Source organism: Haliotis asinina, chromosome 2 (genome assembly GCF_037392515.1).
Source record: "Haliotis asinina isolate JCU_RB_2024 chromosome 2, JCU_Hal_asi_v2, whole genome shotgun sequence".
Taxonomy (NCBI): Eukaryota; Metazoa; Mollusca; class Gastropoda; order Lepetellida; family Haliotidae; genus Haliotis; species Haliotis asinina.
Window position 1 is genome coordinate 5,067,383 of NC_090281.1, and position 17,659 is coordinate 5,085,041.

A 17,659-nucleotide genomic window follows, 5' to 3' on the forward strand; every position below is an offset into this window, starting at 1 on the left:
CGATCTTGCCGATGACAATGGACCAAAGCAGCGATAGTATCATCTCCATGTAATTTTCTTTGGGATCATCTAACGCCGAGATTTTATGCTTTCTTGCACAGTATCATGGCATGACGATCAAGTATCAAGATGCCGAAAAATAGCGGAGCGTGGCCCTAGTAGGCTTCCGGAGGCTTCCGTATGTTCGCGACTAAGGCCACTGCCTGCACCGCACTGGAAAATACTATGAGTAGAAATTATTGAGAATTTAAAGATCGTAATTTTTCCACTCATTACTCAGGTATGAAATGCGAATACTAGCAGAACTCCAGATTCAAAGACAGGTGAACTGTTAGTATTTTGTCAAGTCACCGTGGGCAGCAATACAGGCTTCAATGCAGCGGGAGATACTACTGATGAAGGAAGGTAGAAAGTCGTGATTCATACTGGCCCAGTATCAGACCACCTCTCCTTTCATTTCAGCAATATTTGCCCATTTTTTCTTGTTTACACTTTCCTTCATAAGTCCCCAAACATTTTCTATTGGCTTGGGATCAGGGTTATAGCTTAGCCAATCTAATAATGTCATATTGTAGGTCCGAAACCAGGCCTGTAAATGCTGTGGACGATGTTTTGGGTCATTGCCCTGATGGAAAATCCAAAACTTTCCATAAAACACGTGAGCAGGTGAAAGTAATTTAAATGTTCGTCGTGAATTTCTGTGTAGCGCTGTCTGCTAATATTCTCTTCAAATACACAGAGGGGCGTTGCCCCTGACACGGATATGCCACCCCACACGTTAAATTTCGGACTGTACTTCGGGCGCAGACTGATTTCAATTTGTGTGGTACAGAATTTCAGGTTTTTAGATAACAGCCACAGAGAACTTACATCTGAGAAAATTATATTGTCCCAGTTAAAATTTCTATGCTGTAAGCACCAGTTCAACCATCGCACCTTTTGTTCAGGTTTCAGGATCGGTGATGGAATTCCTGGTCTCTTCTGCCAACCCATTTCATTCAGCTCAGTTCTTATTGCCTCCTTACAGACAGCCACAGTTCCTCTATCAATCACATGTAGCCTTAAGTTTATAAACTCCTTTCGTTTGTCTTTAGAAACAAGACTACCAAGCCGCCTCCTGTCAGCGACGGTCAGTTCTCTTGGCCTACCTGGTGCTCAGTGCCATATCCAATGTTTCTCAGTGGACAGAGGGATGCCTGTTCTACTTGAAATCACGTTAGTTGACCTGAAGTCCTGGTTATAAAACTCTAAGATCAACTTCCTCTTCTCCAAATCATCCATACGGAGGATCACTGACAATGTCGTCTGCTAGCACGTAAACAAAGTGGGATAACTCGTCACAAACTAATGAAAATGAGTAACGTAGTTATCTCCCTTGAATGAAACCAAGCACTTGATAGATGGTCAGGGATCTTTATACTAGAAATCTAGTTTGACATATTCCTAAAATTCTCATTCTCTCTGCATCTGGTCATATTATAATACTGCACTTTGATAGAACTTGACACTGATATGACATTGTGTACCTGGTGACATGCTGCACATATGTAAGATGGATGCATCTCTATCAAACAGCACAGTGACTCTCGTGTCGGGATTCCTTGTTTAATCAGGGTTGTGGGATAGGCTAGTGGTTAAAGCTTTCGCTAGTCACGCCGAAGACACGGGTTCGATTTTTAATTTCACTGTAACTTCATGGGTACAATGTTTGGCGCATATTTTTCTGGTGTTCCTCGCCGTGATATTGCTGGAATATTGCAAGCGGCTTAAATTTTAACTCACTCGTTTATTCCTTGTTTAATCACCTAGATCGCAGTTATAGAAATTTTCCATTTTTGGTTAATTGTTTGATCGGCATTCTCTAAGTTGGTGTGTAAAAAATGAAACATACAACTTTAAGGATGACAAACGTCTTGTTTATTGTATAGAGCGACATTTCGGTGTAGATTCTTACATCGACATCAAGCTACAGGTGACTGAGAAGTTGTGAGAAGTATAATATTACATACATGGTTTGATATGACAACAGCAGATTAACATTAACAACAACGTCTTATTAAGTGGCACATAACTGGTTGAGGCCAACTGCTTGAAGAATAGCAGAGGCCCTTCCACTGCGAGTAGAACTAAATCTCGCATTCCCCCATATGATTTATGTGCGCACACTCGCGCGCGCGCCCACCTTTATCAGTCTAAGTAAACGTATCCTCAGTACTTTTCGTTACACTCCACCACTGAGTGGTGGAGTGTAACGAAATACACTGAGACAGATTTTTATTTAGACTGCCACCTTTATAATATTCAAATAATTTCATGTACAAAACTGATGACCTCCCACCATCCCCTTCTAGCACTCACTCCCATTCCCAGAACAAAAGAGCTGCGGGAGGGCATATTTCCTAAATGTTGATGTCAGGTTACACAGGTGGCATCTACCAAATGATAAGTTCTATATTCCATGATGGGGAGATATCACACTTTGCCAAAGTAAATATTCCATTATGATGATTTCCAGCGTGATGATAAGCAATATTTTCAACAAAAACCTGTTTTCCATTTGATGCCACTCAAATACCCCCCTCCACTATTTACCTCCATACAAGAACGATGAAGTGAATGATGTTTTGAGGTTTTCACCTGAGATCTTTTACAGCACTTTCCTGAAATAGCAGGTAACAACAAAATGATATTTTTAGAAATAGCTCGTATCTGATCGCCACATCTGGTCCAGATCCGATTATCTACAGACCGCCATCATAAGGCTGGAATATTGCTGAATACGGCGTAAAACTAAACTCACTCACTCACTCTGATCGCCGAGCTGGAGATCGGTTTCATGTTTTTTCTTTTAACTCAAAAGAAGGCCGATTATTCTGTTATCAGAAGGTGCTTCATCATTAAAAATATTTTATTTGTGCTTCAACCAAATAACATCGTATGTCCAGTTCTTGTATTCGCTGACAAGTAGAGGGTGACCTTGATTAAAGGGAGAGAAGGCTTTGTAACCCATGCCTTGGAGGAGATCGATCAACTTGGTTGCCTTCGGACTTTCCTTCGTATGTTCCCATTCCATCAAAATCCCCTTCACGTCTATCTGATTGAAAAGTTTCTTTCCACCAGATATAACCTCAAATTCCATTGACTCAACGTCGATTTTCATGAAAGCTCGATCAAACTTCACAAAAGGAAGAATATCATCCAATGTTAGAGAATGTGCTATCAGAGGCCGTTTACAGAAGCCAGACACCGACGTGTCTTTTGGTGTCCTCATTTCCGTGGCAGCGATATTCCCTGATGTGAAGCTGAACGTCACATCCTGGCGAGTGTTGGATAAAGCATTTAAGATCAAAGTAATCTGAGCAGACAGTTGCCCATATTCTACCGACTGACACAAATTCCTAATGTTTGAAGGTAAAGGGTCCACCGAAATCACCTGTCTACCAGCCTTGGCAACAGACAAGGAAAACGCACCAACATGGGAGCCTAAATCGATAAAGCCCATGTTACTATCCAGTCTCAGCTGCTCCAAAATGACGTTCAAATTCTGAGGTTCCCAAAGTCCCGTCTTCGCAATGTAACCAGATATCCAAATGTCGTCTTTGACATCATGTAGAAATATCGGTGTGTCTCCACTTGGTGAAACAAGTCTGTGGCAGTTTTTCGTCTCCATATAGGAGCAGAAGTCTGGGAGCCTCTTCCACTTATATCCATTCCAGGTGTAAACCGAGGCCATCCCCCTCGGACCTGCACTTATTTCGGTATCCTTCAAGCTACGTCTCATACGTTCTTCACGGGTCACCTCCCAATTCCGACAGAACCCTCCCAGCATGAAGGCGATGATGCCCCACGGGATTAAGACTAGCAAGTATGACAGGAGATTCCCTCGGCTTTGTGTAAACGCCATAACGGTTGCAGTTCAACGACGACAGACGGTCTAGACAAAGGAAAACATAATGCAGTAAGATGTCACTAAACATACTAAATATTAAAGAGTGGCTCCAGGCCATGGTATCATGCCCACTTCAGTTTTAGAATGACTACTGTTATTCCGGTAATATAACAACAGGGGACACCAGAAAACGGCTGTACACATTGTACCCGTGATTGGAATCGATCCTGGGTCTATAGTGTGATGAGGGAGCGCTGTGACCACCAGGCTACACAACGGCCCTGACAAACTGATAGAAAATGAAATGTAAATGCATGAACGTTTTGTTTGCTTCTTGTTTCAATAATAATCATAATCTGCTTTATGATTGTTTGAATCCGCACTCAGCAATATTCCAGCTATATGGCAGCGGTTTGTAAACAATCGAGTCTTGACCAAACATCATAAGCATCGATCTACGCAGCTGAGATACGATTAGCGACCTGACCATCCGACCCTGTTATATGCGTCTTACGACAAGCTTGGGTTTGTGAAGGTTTTCGAAATCTACAATAGACGAGGCTTTCGGCTAAGGTTTATTAATGATTATGAATTATGAGTTTAGTTATCCACAAAATATTGTCACATGCTTCTCTCACAATGTTTATGACAACACTTAAAAGAAAAATATTAAGATACTCTACAAATTCATCGGGGTTAAAGTGTCAGGCCGATGGGTGGGTTTTGTTCCCGTAGGTACGAAGTGTGAACCCCATTCCTGGCGTCTTCCGATATAACGTGGCTGGAATACTGCGAAAAGCGCCTTAAAACCCAAACACTCACTTACTCAACACATATTTATAGGCTGCAGGCAGCGTTCGACATAATCTCTTTCCGGTGTTGTCTATTTTGTTTTTATTGACTTGACTTTAACAAAATGAGCGTGCAATTTTCATTCAGGGCATGCAGATTTTAAAGCCTGCAGGCCCTGATGGCCACCTGGCAAATTAAAGTACTGCATTATTGCAAGCACTCGCTGCTGGAGGAATGCTATCAGAGTCGATGAGGAGACAAACACACAATAGCATCATGCAGTTTTAGAGTTGAGCCGGATTGTGGTACAGAGGGTCAACTACATACTCCACACCAAATCACATGAGGTCTCCCTCGGACTGGTCTGTATTTTCTATACAGTGTCCAGCAGTATGGCCCACTAAGGATGTGTGCCAATCAAACGGTTTACAAAATGTAATCTTTATCGGAATTCGGGAGTATAATTGTATGAATACGTCGTTTCCCGTCAGTTACCATTTTACCCACGCGACCTAAGAGCCCGTCTACTTGAAGTTAAATATTTAGAGGAGATAATCATATTGTCCTAATCCTGTACTTCTTTTAATATCCATTCATACTTTGAAAAGATAACCATATAGTCATAATCTTGTGTTTCCTTCTTTAACGTCCAACCATATCTTCACCTCCTCTGGATCCGCGTATGCATCGTATCATGTTATACTTTCTCCTTCAGATATGCATCACTCCGATTACAAGCCAGCCAGCCGGCGTCCTACAAACACTGTGACCTACGTCCTCTACACGTTGTTGTGCAAGAGCGGTGCTACAGTAATGTGCGTCTCGCTGTTTGTGAACAGGATGTCCTCCTCAGTAACTGTTTTCCAAGAATATGCTGCCTGATTGGTTGGTTGGTTTACTGCTAAACGGCGCCCTCAGCGATATTCCAGCTACACGACGGCGGTCATCTCGTATTTACGACAGACACTTCTAATGAATCATACCGTGAATGTTGACTGTTTTCGATAATATTTATCTGAACTGCGGATGGCGTCAATTGTTTTGTGAAATACGTCACTTCAATACACATACTCCTCCAACTTCAGCCACGCAAGTCGGTGTTAGCCCATACTAAATTTGCCATAGAGGCCAAATGTTTTGTAAGTCTCCTCTAAACAAACAACAGTTCGGTAATTACCACTACGGTCCATGCTGAAATAAGTAATTCCATGAAAAATTACTTCCTAGCTCACTCCCAAAGAGGAAATACACACACGTCATTTATGAAAACGATTAAGTAAAAATGAGTGAGTTAGTTTAGTTTTACGCCGCCTTTAGCAATATTCCAGCAATAGCACGGCGCGGGACACCAGAGGTTGACTTCAAACACTGTGAGCGAACGCTTTAACTACTAAACTACCCCACCGCCCGGGATCAAGTATTAAGTGCTGCAGATCTACACTTTGTGCAGAACATATGTTAGTTATATCAGATACTAGACATATATGCGATATTAGGAAAGTTTTGCAATTTAGTAATCGAATCACAAAATGAACGAATCGTAAAAAGACTTGTGTTACTATCAATCGATAAATGTCATTAAGGAAGTTAATAATTTTGCATGAATGTAAGCGTTTCTCTTTAGACAAGTTGACAAATTTCGTCTTCAAATGATGACATCGAATGATCGTCTGTTACGTAATGGTAAATCGTGAAAGAATATGAAAAATGCAAGAAGCATACCTTACTACTTATCTCTTTTCAATACATAGTTACATGCACTGTAACAATTCAAAAGATGCCGGGGGAGTACAACTCGTGTTTGCTGTTTTTTTCTATACAGGAATAGTACTGGGTTCTCAGGGTTATCTCAAGCAGATAACATATAACGTTTGTTACATGTATTGTCTTCACATATTTGGAAGCTGGGGCCGCCGTCAAATAGCTGGAATGTTACTGAGCGCGGCGTAAAACTAAACTCACTTGCATCACTTGGACCGCACTTTGTGTTAGTTACATCCTTTTTAGAAAGTAAACTGACATCAGTCCATTCCATGTTCATGTTACTAAACTTTTCACATGTAAGTACCAGGAATGAAGGAAGACTTTACTCAAGCTCTGTACACGATCGAGTCAAAAGCACTGATTACAAACGTCTTAAATTGTTTAATGGTTACTGGGTTCTTATTGTGCACCTTAGTACAATAACTAGTCCTGAATTTTGAGGCCACGCCATTCAGCTGTGCAAAAATACAGATATTACTCCGAATTACTTGACACGTCTAATCACTTGTATATTGCAGTACTACGCTCCTAATCCTTGCAAACACGTCCTTCTTTGATCCGCCTTTACTGGACTGGGTTCTGTCTGAACGAAACGTTTGCGCATCGTGCTGAGGAAGATGTTCTAGTTTTCCCGAGGCATGCGGAAATCGGCGAGGCTTTGCGAATGATCACTTTTGAAACAATGTCGCTGACTGCACAACTAAATCTGATCGGAATATAGAAATACGAATTTTTAAAACCTTAAACGAAAATGAATTTGTACTTACCACTTTCTTACGAAACAAGGAATTGGAATTAAGTGTAACCATGGTTGTTCTTAGCATTTCTTTTACTTTTACACGGGAAAATTCCGATCGGCTTAAACGTAGGTCATTGTCTGATGTAGTTGCATCCTCGATATCTCCAGGGTGTACCTTCCGACAAGTTTCTACTTGTAATAAAATAAAATAAAATTATCGGGCCGACCCGTAGATGCGTCCAGGGTATAGTGGAGACTTATCATAACGAATGCCCTGGAGATATCGCGAATGATGTGGTTGTGGCGCTCACGTAGCCTAGTGGTGAAAGCGTTCGTTCGCCACATCGAGGAGCTGGAGTCGATTCCACTCATGGTTACAATGTGTGACGCCAATTTATAGTGTTCCCCTGCTGCGACATTGCCAGAATAGTGCTAAAGGCGGCGAAAAACTATAGTCACTCACTCTAACGATACTTGACGAATTATTGTGTATGCAGCGCCCAGTCGTTGTGGCGAAAACACAAGGCATGTAATGGATCCCAAGTCCTGTGTTCTCTGTAATATAGTTGGAACATTCCAAAATCTGGCAGTAAACACAATTCTTCACGCACCACTGCCATTTTTATGTTATTTAAGATATTTATTTATGTTTTTCTTACAAACAATCATCGAAAACCATAATGTTGATGGCACAAAATTAACAGTAGGCGGGGCCAAGTTTGAAACAAATGATAATCGACTGGGGATTTGTTTCGTGGGCATTCTAGAAGTTGTTGATATAAAAAAAATAAAAAGTACAACTTTATGGATGATAAATTGGTATTTGGAGCGACGTTTCGATGTAGGTTCTCGATTATGTACCAGTTATTATTCAATTACATGTTGTTGTTGTTGCTCATCTGCTGTTTGTCAAAACATACCACATATATATACCTGGCATCATCTGGTTGTAGCTACGTTTAGCTGATAACGATGTAGGAATCTAAATCAAAACGTGCAATAAATAAGACTCTTCATAAAGTTGTATGTTTCATTTTCCAGAAATATTATTATCCATATCTGAAGACCTATACTTCCTCACCATTCTGAAATAACACTGCATACAAAACGCCGAGTACAGAAAGAGACATACCTTTGGGTCTTTGTGATGCGGATGCGGAGCGTGTCAGAAGAGGATATGCGGTAAACGAGGGTCCCGCCACTTTTATAACGCCACGTATGGTATAGCTGCGCATGATCCACGAGTGTAGGAAATCTAAACGAAGCAAACAATGACGCTGATTCAGGGAAAATAGAACATAATCTCGATGTTTTTCACGGAAGTAACCCGGATATATGTCATAGTGGTTGTGGTATGTACGTTTGCACGCGTAATTGTCAGTATCGATAGAAGAGAACGGTTGTTTTCATCATAAAACACTTCCGTTAACATGGACGACGATACTATGCCCGTGTACCTTCAGGACAGTATTCAGTGTCTTTTGTGTATGCTAAAATACTACTCATCTAAAGTTTAGACTCACATAAAGCACTTACTACATGTTATGTGTACGTAAGGCTGAAATATTGCCGATGTGACGTTAAGTATTAAGTCACTCAGTCACTTATGAACATGTATGTGGCTACATCGAAAATTTATTTCTCCTCTAACTTGGTGGAAGTAACTACAAACCTCATGCAGATGAAATGATTTTGCAAAATCTAGCTGAGAACAATTGTGTAGCCGGGACTTAAATTCTCGGTTTATAAGGATGTTTTATTGTTAATTAAATGTTAATTAAAATAATTTTGTACATTATAATTTATATGAGCTAGGAAATGTATATGAACTGTGTATTATAAATATAAAGGAAATTGTACATGAGGACCGGGAGCGCAGATAGTAAGGGATTTAGGTAATTAACTGATTGTCCGAACTTGGCCGACATCGGACAGTATCACAAACCTTGGAGTTATGTCTATATCACAAACGATAAATGTAACACAGCTATGTTTTGAAACACCAGTGTAAAGCTACCTGAAGAGGGTCACTTATGCTTGGACGGGTTACTGAAGCTAACAAGTGTGTGAGTGTTTTTCCTGACGATGGACAGTCTTGATGACCATCGGACTGCAGAACTAGTTCATGTACTAAATTGTGGGACACTGTGACAGTTAAAATGCCTGGAATAGTGGGTGAAGGATCACGACCAGATACTTCAGCCTGAGGCTTTGGGCCAAGTGTCGACAAACAGGTGTGACAAACAACTTAAAGATGTCGGTACGACATCCCACTCCGGTGCCTGATAGGAAATCGGGGAGATTCGGAGAGACGGTTTGCGGGGCTAAGGAAGTCGGTCAGAGGTCGCTGCGCTCTCGAATATTCAGGATTGCTTACAGTACGTTTGTGAAGCCCCTGAATAGTTTTACTTTATTATAACCGTTGATGCAAACTTCAATAAACCACTAGACGATCCACGAGAGACTTGGCTGTTTGTTCCTGTTTCGAAACCACTTGAGCACGAAGTCCCAAACTAAATGAACCGGGTTACAATTGACCGAAGTAAATGGCTACATTTACAAAAGTGAATCTAAACTTTAGATAGGTAGTAGATGTACAGGTTAGTTTTCCAGTGACGACAAGGTATATATGGTTGTTTATCGCATCAGTTGTTACGTTCGGTTACAGATCACGTTGTTTTGTACATACACAACCTGAAATATGTCTAGTCATGTTCAAAACATTCTTGTTTTTCATTACCGTCGGACCCACGTTTTGACCTTTTATCGGAGACAAGATCGTACTTTCCACAGATATCAAAGGGTTCCAAGAAGTGAAATAAAATATAATCCGCCCACGCGACCCATATTTTTGAAAAAAAAAATATGAGAAAGAAGAATATTCATTTTAACGTGGCCATACTGTTCAACATCGTGAGCAGCAATATTCCAGCGATCTGTAAATAAGAAACCCAGGCAACCCAGTGATCAACATAATGAGCATCAATTTAAGCAGATCACGCTAGTCACCTCTTTCGACAATTTGCAATATTCCAACAATATCATGGTGGGGACGAGAGAACCTTTGTGGTGATTCGAAGCCTGGTGGTCGGCGTGACGAGCGAACGCCTTAGCTCCAGACAGCCCCAAACTTTCAATCCGCCGTGAAATAGTTATGCTTTTTCTTACGTTAATACTCTCCTCTCCTATATTATGCCCTAGGGTGCTAAAAATATGATAGTGTTACCCATAAACTGTCACAAATTTCAGCGAAGTTTTATATAAAATTAGGTCCCGAAGCAAAGCTGATCGATCAACTTCATAAATTTAAACCCTATTATCAAGTGATCTAAATTGTTATCATGATCAAGCCGAGAGCCTGCAGGGTCATGTCTTGACTGTATAGGACCGCATCGCGGCTCTCGGCTAATCATTATCTAATCAGCGCTAAATATGCTCAAAGGTTAAACTGTTTCATCTTCCTTGGAGAGGCAACCCATGAAGAATTGATCTTCAGCAACCCAAGGGATCGGCTGGTCAGGCTTGCTGACTGAATTGATGTTCAAGTGGTTGATCACTGGTTTGTCGCCATATGGATGGAATATTACCGAGTGGGGCGTAAAACTAAACTCACTCACTCACCTTTAAGTGGCTGTCGACAACGGTGACCTCACAAAAATTCTTTGACAAAGAGCCATTCGACACACGCTCTCTGTACACGTGTGGCTTGTAAATACGATGCAGTCATGCATGTTGTGACAACGTTCTCTAACTGCACTCAAGGCCAGCATTGACTCAACATGTTAAGCCGTTTGAGTTCCGTCAACAATCGAGATGTTGCTGGAATGTTGCTGAAGGTGACGAACATGTATTCCTATCTCCATCATAAAAGTCTAGCGTTCAACAGGTATTTCATACTTGTTATTTGTGGATAGTTCGGGTATTGTTTTTCCTATCTTTTGTGGTGTTTCTGTTTCGTCAGTATTAATGTTCCTGTTTCGTCAGTATGAATGGGGATCACCTGAACGTGAGGTAAGAAGAGGATTTATGAAAGAACAACAGCATTAATACAGTGAGCGACGTTCCGACACCGTTGTCAAGCAAGTGTTCATCAAGTAATGATCTCTAGCTGGATACCGTGGAAACGTCTGTCCTCATCGTCAACAGGAAGTTGTTCCTCCATTGTCTTTTCCTCAGTCAGTACTACTCCTTGTAAATACCTCTAAAAGGGTGAGTGAGTGAGTTTAGTTTTACGTCGCACTTAGCAATATTCCAGCTATATGGCGACGGTCTGTAAATAATCGAGTCTGGACCAGACAATCCAGTGATCAACAACACGAGCATCGATCTGCGCAATGGGGAACCGATGACATGTGTCAACCAAGTCAGCTAGTCTGACCACCCGATCCCGTTAGTCGCCTCTTACGACAAGCATAGTCACCTTTTATGGCAAGCATGGGTTGCTGAAGGCCTATTCTACCCCGGGACCTTCACGGGTCCCTCTAAAAGGAGGTACCGAAACGTTAAATTGGCATTTGCACCTTCAAGGTTTACATTCTCAGATCCCTCATAGTGGTGTTTCGTCTAGTGCCATGGTATCCCAGTTGCGTAGATCAATGGTCCGTCTGGTCCAGACTCGTCAGTTACCGACCGCTGCCATATTACCGGAACATTGTCGAGTGAGGCGTAAAACTAAACATACTCTTTCGTCTCCTGTTTCACAGACAGACGGTGTGAGAGTATGTTCGCTCTTTACACTACCCTCGGCAACATTCCAGCTACATGGCTTCGTTCTGTAAATAATCCAATCTCGACCAGACAATCCAGTGATCAACATCATGAGCATCGATCTACGCAGTTGCGACACGATGACATGATCCCCTTAGTCGCCTCTTACAACAAGATCGATGAGATCTAGTGTGGTTGTGTGGGTTGCTGAAGACCCACCTCTACCCCAGATTTGGTGAAGGAGACGTCTGTGAGCAAAACATTAAGTTGCAGAAAAAAAAAATTCTTCGTGGCAACCTTTGGTCATAAAATATAAGCCTTTACTATTGCTAGGACTTGTCAACCTACATGTCTCCTGTACAGCATGCTGATGTCTGGGTCATCATAGTCTAGACATATTACAACAGAAGAAAGATGCAGGGTATGTCTAGTCTGTATTACAGTCAGAGAACAACATAAGTTCCCTTTCTGCCACGCTAAAGCGCTATACGAAGCGACTCTAGATTCCCTAGGGTTCAAGTTCTGAGTCTCCGCTCTTTCTGGGGCTCCTTTTTTAAAAATTTAGAATGGGTCTGTTTGGTACTATCAAGTATTTATATATTAACAGCGACGAAGCGTTAGTGTAGGGTATGCATTACCTTCTGCGCCCATCACCAGGCCAAACAGGTGACCTGTGACCCAACCAACCCCCAACACCCTCCATGAGATGTTTGTCAAAGGGAGTTGCGGATGCTGCGACCTACGACGCAACCGGGAGTTCGCTCGGTACACACTTGGAACTTCATGAAAATACACTACCTTTGTATGAATTTTAGTGCACGTGACATACCGTATGTGATATACTGTATCCTGAATGACTGCTAATTGCAATGTGTGATCTACAGTTTACTGTATGTAGTACTTTTACGTATTTCACAGGTTTCATGAACACAAATGACATTGCAGTAGCTGTAGATCTATGTGCATTATCTTGCATGTATCAAATGACAATCCAGGAACACCTTTACATTTAATTAATTAAATTTAATTATTTCACATGAACATCTGAAGCATTCGTAAAAGAATCATGGTTGACGCAATGAGATAAACTTAGAAAATTGAACGAGACTCACCTGTAAGTTGAAGTTCGATTCTAATTCTGCCAACCAATCCTCAGTGCTGAGGGGTCACATGAGATTGCAAGTGCGCATGCGCGAGATCAGTCTTTAACAGTATGTACTTAAAGGTGAAAGGGGTCGCATGGGTGGGAAACCCAACGGGATGGCATGTGACCCCTAAGCACTAAGAATTGGTTGGCAGGATTAGAATAGAACTACAACTTAGAGGTAAGTCTCGTTTAATTTTTCTATTTCAACCAACCAATCCCGTGCTAACCGGATCCCATGCCATATTCGAGGCCATCTCATTGTGCATACTAACAGCAGTGAAACAAATTCAATGCTGTTCATTTAATGCGAAAATGGTAAACAACCATGTAAACCTTACAAATTGTTGTTTAGGTTAACTCTTTAACCTCTCATATGCACAAACTTTCACATCAACTGCATTTAATGTATCAGCACACTTTGGAAAAAAGAAACACAAAATTTGTCATCATGAAAAATGTTCATTTCTTTAACTGTTCCTGTGATAGAACAGTGTTCGCAATCAAAGTTGAGCGTTCTGAGACAACAGGTTTTTGTAATACTTCGCAAAAGTCTTTGCGGAAGCCCAGTCTGCCCTGTCAAGGATCTGATGCACAGGCACATTGAGTTTACTAGCTGCCCTGGTACTATGAGGTCCATACATTGATGTGTCTATTCCAGCACTGTCCAACGGCTAATAGTGTCCTTGGACACTCGTTGTTGGGGTTTAACACAAGTGATGAACAATCGTGACTTCACCTCTGAGAGGGTCAGTACGTGAAATGTATTCATTGAGCGCTGTGATGGGACACAAACCTCTGTCAGAGGCGTAAGCCTGTATGGTCACTGAAGCAAAAACATCACCAGGTTTAGATAGCTTGACATGATCCTTCATCAAAAACTCAACTGAAGAACAACTAGATGAAATGTTCATAGAATCCAGGTCCAATAAATGTAATGTTTGTCCTCTTTGGGCAGTAACAGCTGGAAAAGGTTAAACAAGTTTGATGGATAGTTGTTTCAAAGTTAACTTTCTAACTCGAGAGAGTTTATGAAGATATTCAAGAAGTACATTGACATCCCAAAGACCTTGGTTTCTAGGCGCTTGGGGTTTCTGCTGAAAAACTCCTGTCATAAATCTTTTCACAAAAAATTGATCACCCACTGGCTCCCTGGTGCTGTCTATAATACCAGACAACGCACATATAGGGTACTATAACCTAGACCATGCTGAAACAACTAGGATAAAAAAAATCCAACACACATCTATCCGCAGAAAATGGATCAAGTTTCCTCTGATCGCAAAAGGGGACCCATATGTCCCAAAACACTTGATATTGTCGCCTGGTGAAGTTACTCCAGGAATCCCACAGGAGGCTGGCTCCTGATTCCTTCAGAAAAACCTCCCCGCTCCCAGTGAGTCCAGACACGGGAAACGCTGCTGATCTAAGATGGTACAGATTCGGATGAACTGTCGCATCCCACGGAAGACTCAGTCTGCTTGGTGCTCTTGTTATCTTCACAGGACTGTCAACAAGGAGATTCATTAAACCGAACCGTGGTTGTGTAGGCCATATTGGGACAATTATAATCCCTTTCGCTTTGTCAAACATGATTTTTTGTAAGCACTTTGCAATCAGACAAAATGGTGGGAAACAATAGAATGTTTCGCCACCCCAGTCCATAGTAAATGCGTCAGTATGACATGCATCTGCATCTGAATCAAACGTCCAAGAGACATATTTATGCAATTTCTTGTTAAAGGTCACATATACTCTAATAGGGTACAAATGCAAAATCACTTGCTGACATCGTTATTAATGAAACCCCGTCATTAAAACTGCTCATTTCGATCTTTAATTACCTTAAATCGATCTTTTTGTCAACCGTGCACAATTCTCAACCGCAAACGAAATTTCAACCAATCAGAGCGGTGCGTCTCCGTGACGTAATAGTGGGTATAGAAATGGGTGTCTGTGCAGTATTCATCTACATTTCAGGGGTTAAACTATTTCGTTTACAGGTTTGTACAAACATGAAATCGCGAAAGCTGTTGAGAAAAATGAAAGCTATATGTTCTCACAATCTACTGTCATTTAGTTTTGTCTCCTGCTTTGCCTAGTTTTCGAGTTACAACCCTTGTTTTCATAGACGATTCTGTCAAAATCACTTGGTGTTGCTAGGTTGTAATCCGTGTTAGGTGATATAAACCTACACATTGATTGTCATTATTGAGTTGATGGTCAGTTAATGAATTTATAACAGGTATAATTAGTGGTAACGCCACTCAGATTACCCGACAAAGGCCCCCATTTGTCATTTCTTTTGTCTGGATCGATCAAAGGATTAACCGATAACACGCTGATTGATTAGTTTTATGGGGATTAAAATGGGGGATTTGTCAAAAGGTAGTGTTTATGTATGTACATTTACTAATCTATACTGAATACACTCTGTCGTGTCTGAGTCTATGTAAAACAACACCCTTCTTTCAAAGGATTAACCGTCAATACATTGACTGATTTTTCATTATTGGCTAACTAAATAACGTTTTAAAAAGCATGACGCACATTATGCAATTAGTTGCAAGGTGTGATCTCTTGGGTAACCAATGAAAATATACAGCAATGTGAAAAACCTGAAACGATACATCACGTTTTCGTATATTAGACTGTAAAAAAACACATCACTTGGGAAATATGCAGATAAATTATATATCACTTGTTTTTGTGGATATTGATGGATACATTCCTCGAAGAAGGTAATAGCCTGACATTGCTTCTATAACTTTCATTTTAATATTTTCATTTTTGGTTTTAATAAGTTGTCGTAGCTTTCAACAGAATCATTGTTTTCGTCGTTAAGTGTGATGATGCAGACGACATACACTAGGGCGTGCGTACGAATTATGATTCATATAAGAAAACTATGAAATGTCTATACATTCTATCCTGTTATACATTCGCTGATCGCTTCTTTTTATTAAGTTGCAAGCAAATGCATGCAAGTATGATTATAAAGTAATTAGGATTATGAGACCAAGTATAAAGACGTATATTGACAAGTGTCTACATACTGGTGAGTGAACGTTACAAACCAAGTAAATTTAGCAAGTGAAGAAATTTATCGCGCAGTATTTTCACTTCGACCCCGACCTCGTTTATGTTATGTTACAGGTTGTGTCATGCAAACTCATTTTGGTAATGATTCAAATACATATTTATCTTTTGATTTTCTAACTTGATGAGAACAAACCATACATAATCTCATTAATTCCAATGGATTTGACTTCACGATTTACAAAAATCGCGGCGCCCTGTCTTGGGATGAATGCCATTTAAGTTTGTTTTCACCGACTTACAAAGGGACAATTACTTTCTACTGGTAGTAAAATATGTATTTCATTGATGGACAATAGGAGTTTGCATGACATTGCTTATAACATAATTTCAGTCTTGGAATCAGTCAATACAAGGGGTCAATATAATATTACTTGCGATAGTATTGTCACTTCGACCACAACCTCGTTTCCGAAGAAGAAAGCGATATATTCATGCAAAATCCTTTTGGTCAGCAATGTGTAGTAAGCAGTCTTGATTATATAAACTCTATGAAACTTGAACTCCATTTTCTATCCTGGAAGCGTGGTTGGGGGCGAACTATCCGATTTAGTATATACCACAGTCTTCCACAACGTTCACTTCGCACACACTAACAGCCAATTTAAGCACAAACTACGGAGTCTGGTGGAAATCTGTGCATAGTGACACCATCACCCGACCCAAAGGAACAATTGATGGAACAACAATTCGGCATGTCTTTGGTGACGTTGAGAAAACAGCAAAATGACGAGCTTCCTGCACATTTTCTATACATTTAACGAGAAATCGTTCCTTCTATGACGTCACTGTAGAGCTCTGGCGACAGGGTTATGTAACCTGTCTGTGGTTTCGTTTGCGGGCGAGAGAGAAGCAGAAGGCTTTTTAGCAACTTTTAAACGCTTGGTATTAATTAACCACAAGTTTTTTGTTTTTGTTTTAAAAAAAATGGTGTTTCGTTTGTGACTAACCAAATGTCTTTCATATGCAGTGATAAAAAGAGTACAAAAAAAAGAGTTTAGTGGTCCTTTAAGTCTCGAGGCAAATAAAGCAATTTCTGGTTTTAGAGAACACAAGTCAAGAATTTTCTCAAACGTTTTTGAATCTAAGGTCCATTCTGTTGTGAGAACTTTCTCGACGCTAGATCCGCATGGATATTCCTCCTTCCTTGTATGTGCGTTGTAAAGGCCAAAATATTGATTTCATTTATTTCACTTTAAATGGCTCAACTGATTTACTAAGTAAAGAATTTAGTTAATATTTCCATAATTCCACTGTTTCAAATGCACCATTATACTGTCATATTAATTTATAGTAAGGGTTAGAAGTTTATTTTCATTTTATATTCTTGAATGCTGCATTTCAGTTTTGATATGGTGATCCTTTTATGTCAACCTAAATGGGAAGGGAGATAATTTCATGTAGGGTTGGCAGAATGACCATGTGGTTTGTGGCAAGCACATGTGGACCCAGACGTGATACATGCGAAGTCTATAGTAATGGTAATCCACATATTATTCATTTATTAGACATGCTCATTGGTGAA

At 40.6% G+C, this 17,659-nt stretch overlaps 1 protein-coding gene across 1 annotated transcript; it reads right to left on the reverse strand.

Annotated features, from left to right (window-relative positions):
- Positions 1 to 1,894: 1,894 nt before the first annotated feature.
- On the reverse strand, positions 1,895 to 11,661 carry LOC137273166 (uncharacterized). The gene is made up of 2 exons (XM_067805653.1): positions 8,317 to 11,661; positions 1,895 to 3,934 (listed from the first exon to the last, which is right to left on the reverse strand). Exon 2 carries the CDS (start codon positions 3,902 to 3,904, stop codon positions 2,909 to 2,911), a length of 996 nt encoding a protein of 331 aa, XP_067661754.1. The 5' UTR covers positions 3,905 to 3,934; positions 8,317 to 11,661; the 3' UTR covers positions 1,895 to 2,908.
- Positions 11,662 to 17,659: the final 5,998 nt, after the last annotated feature.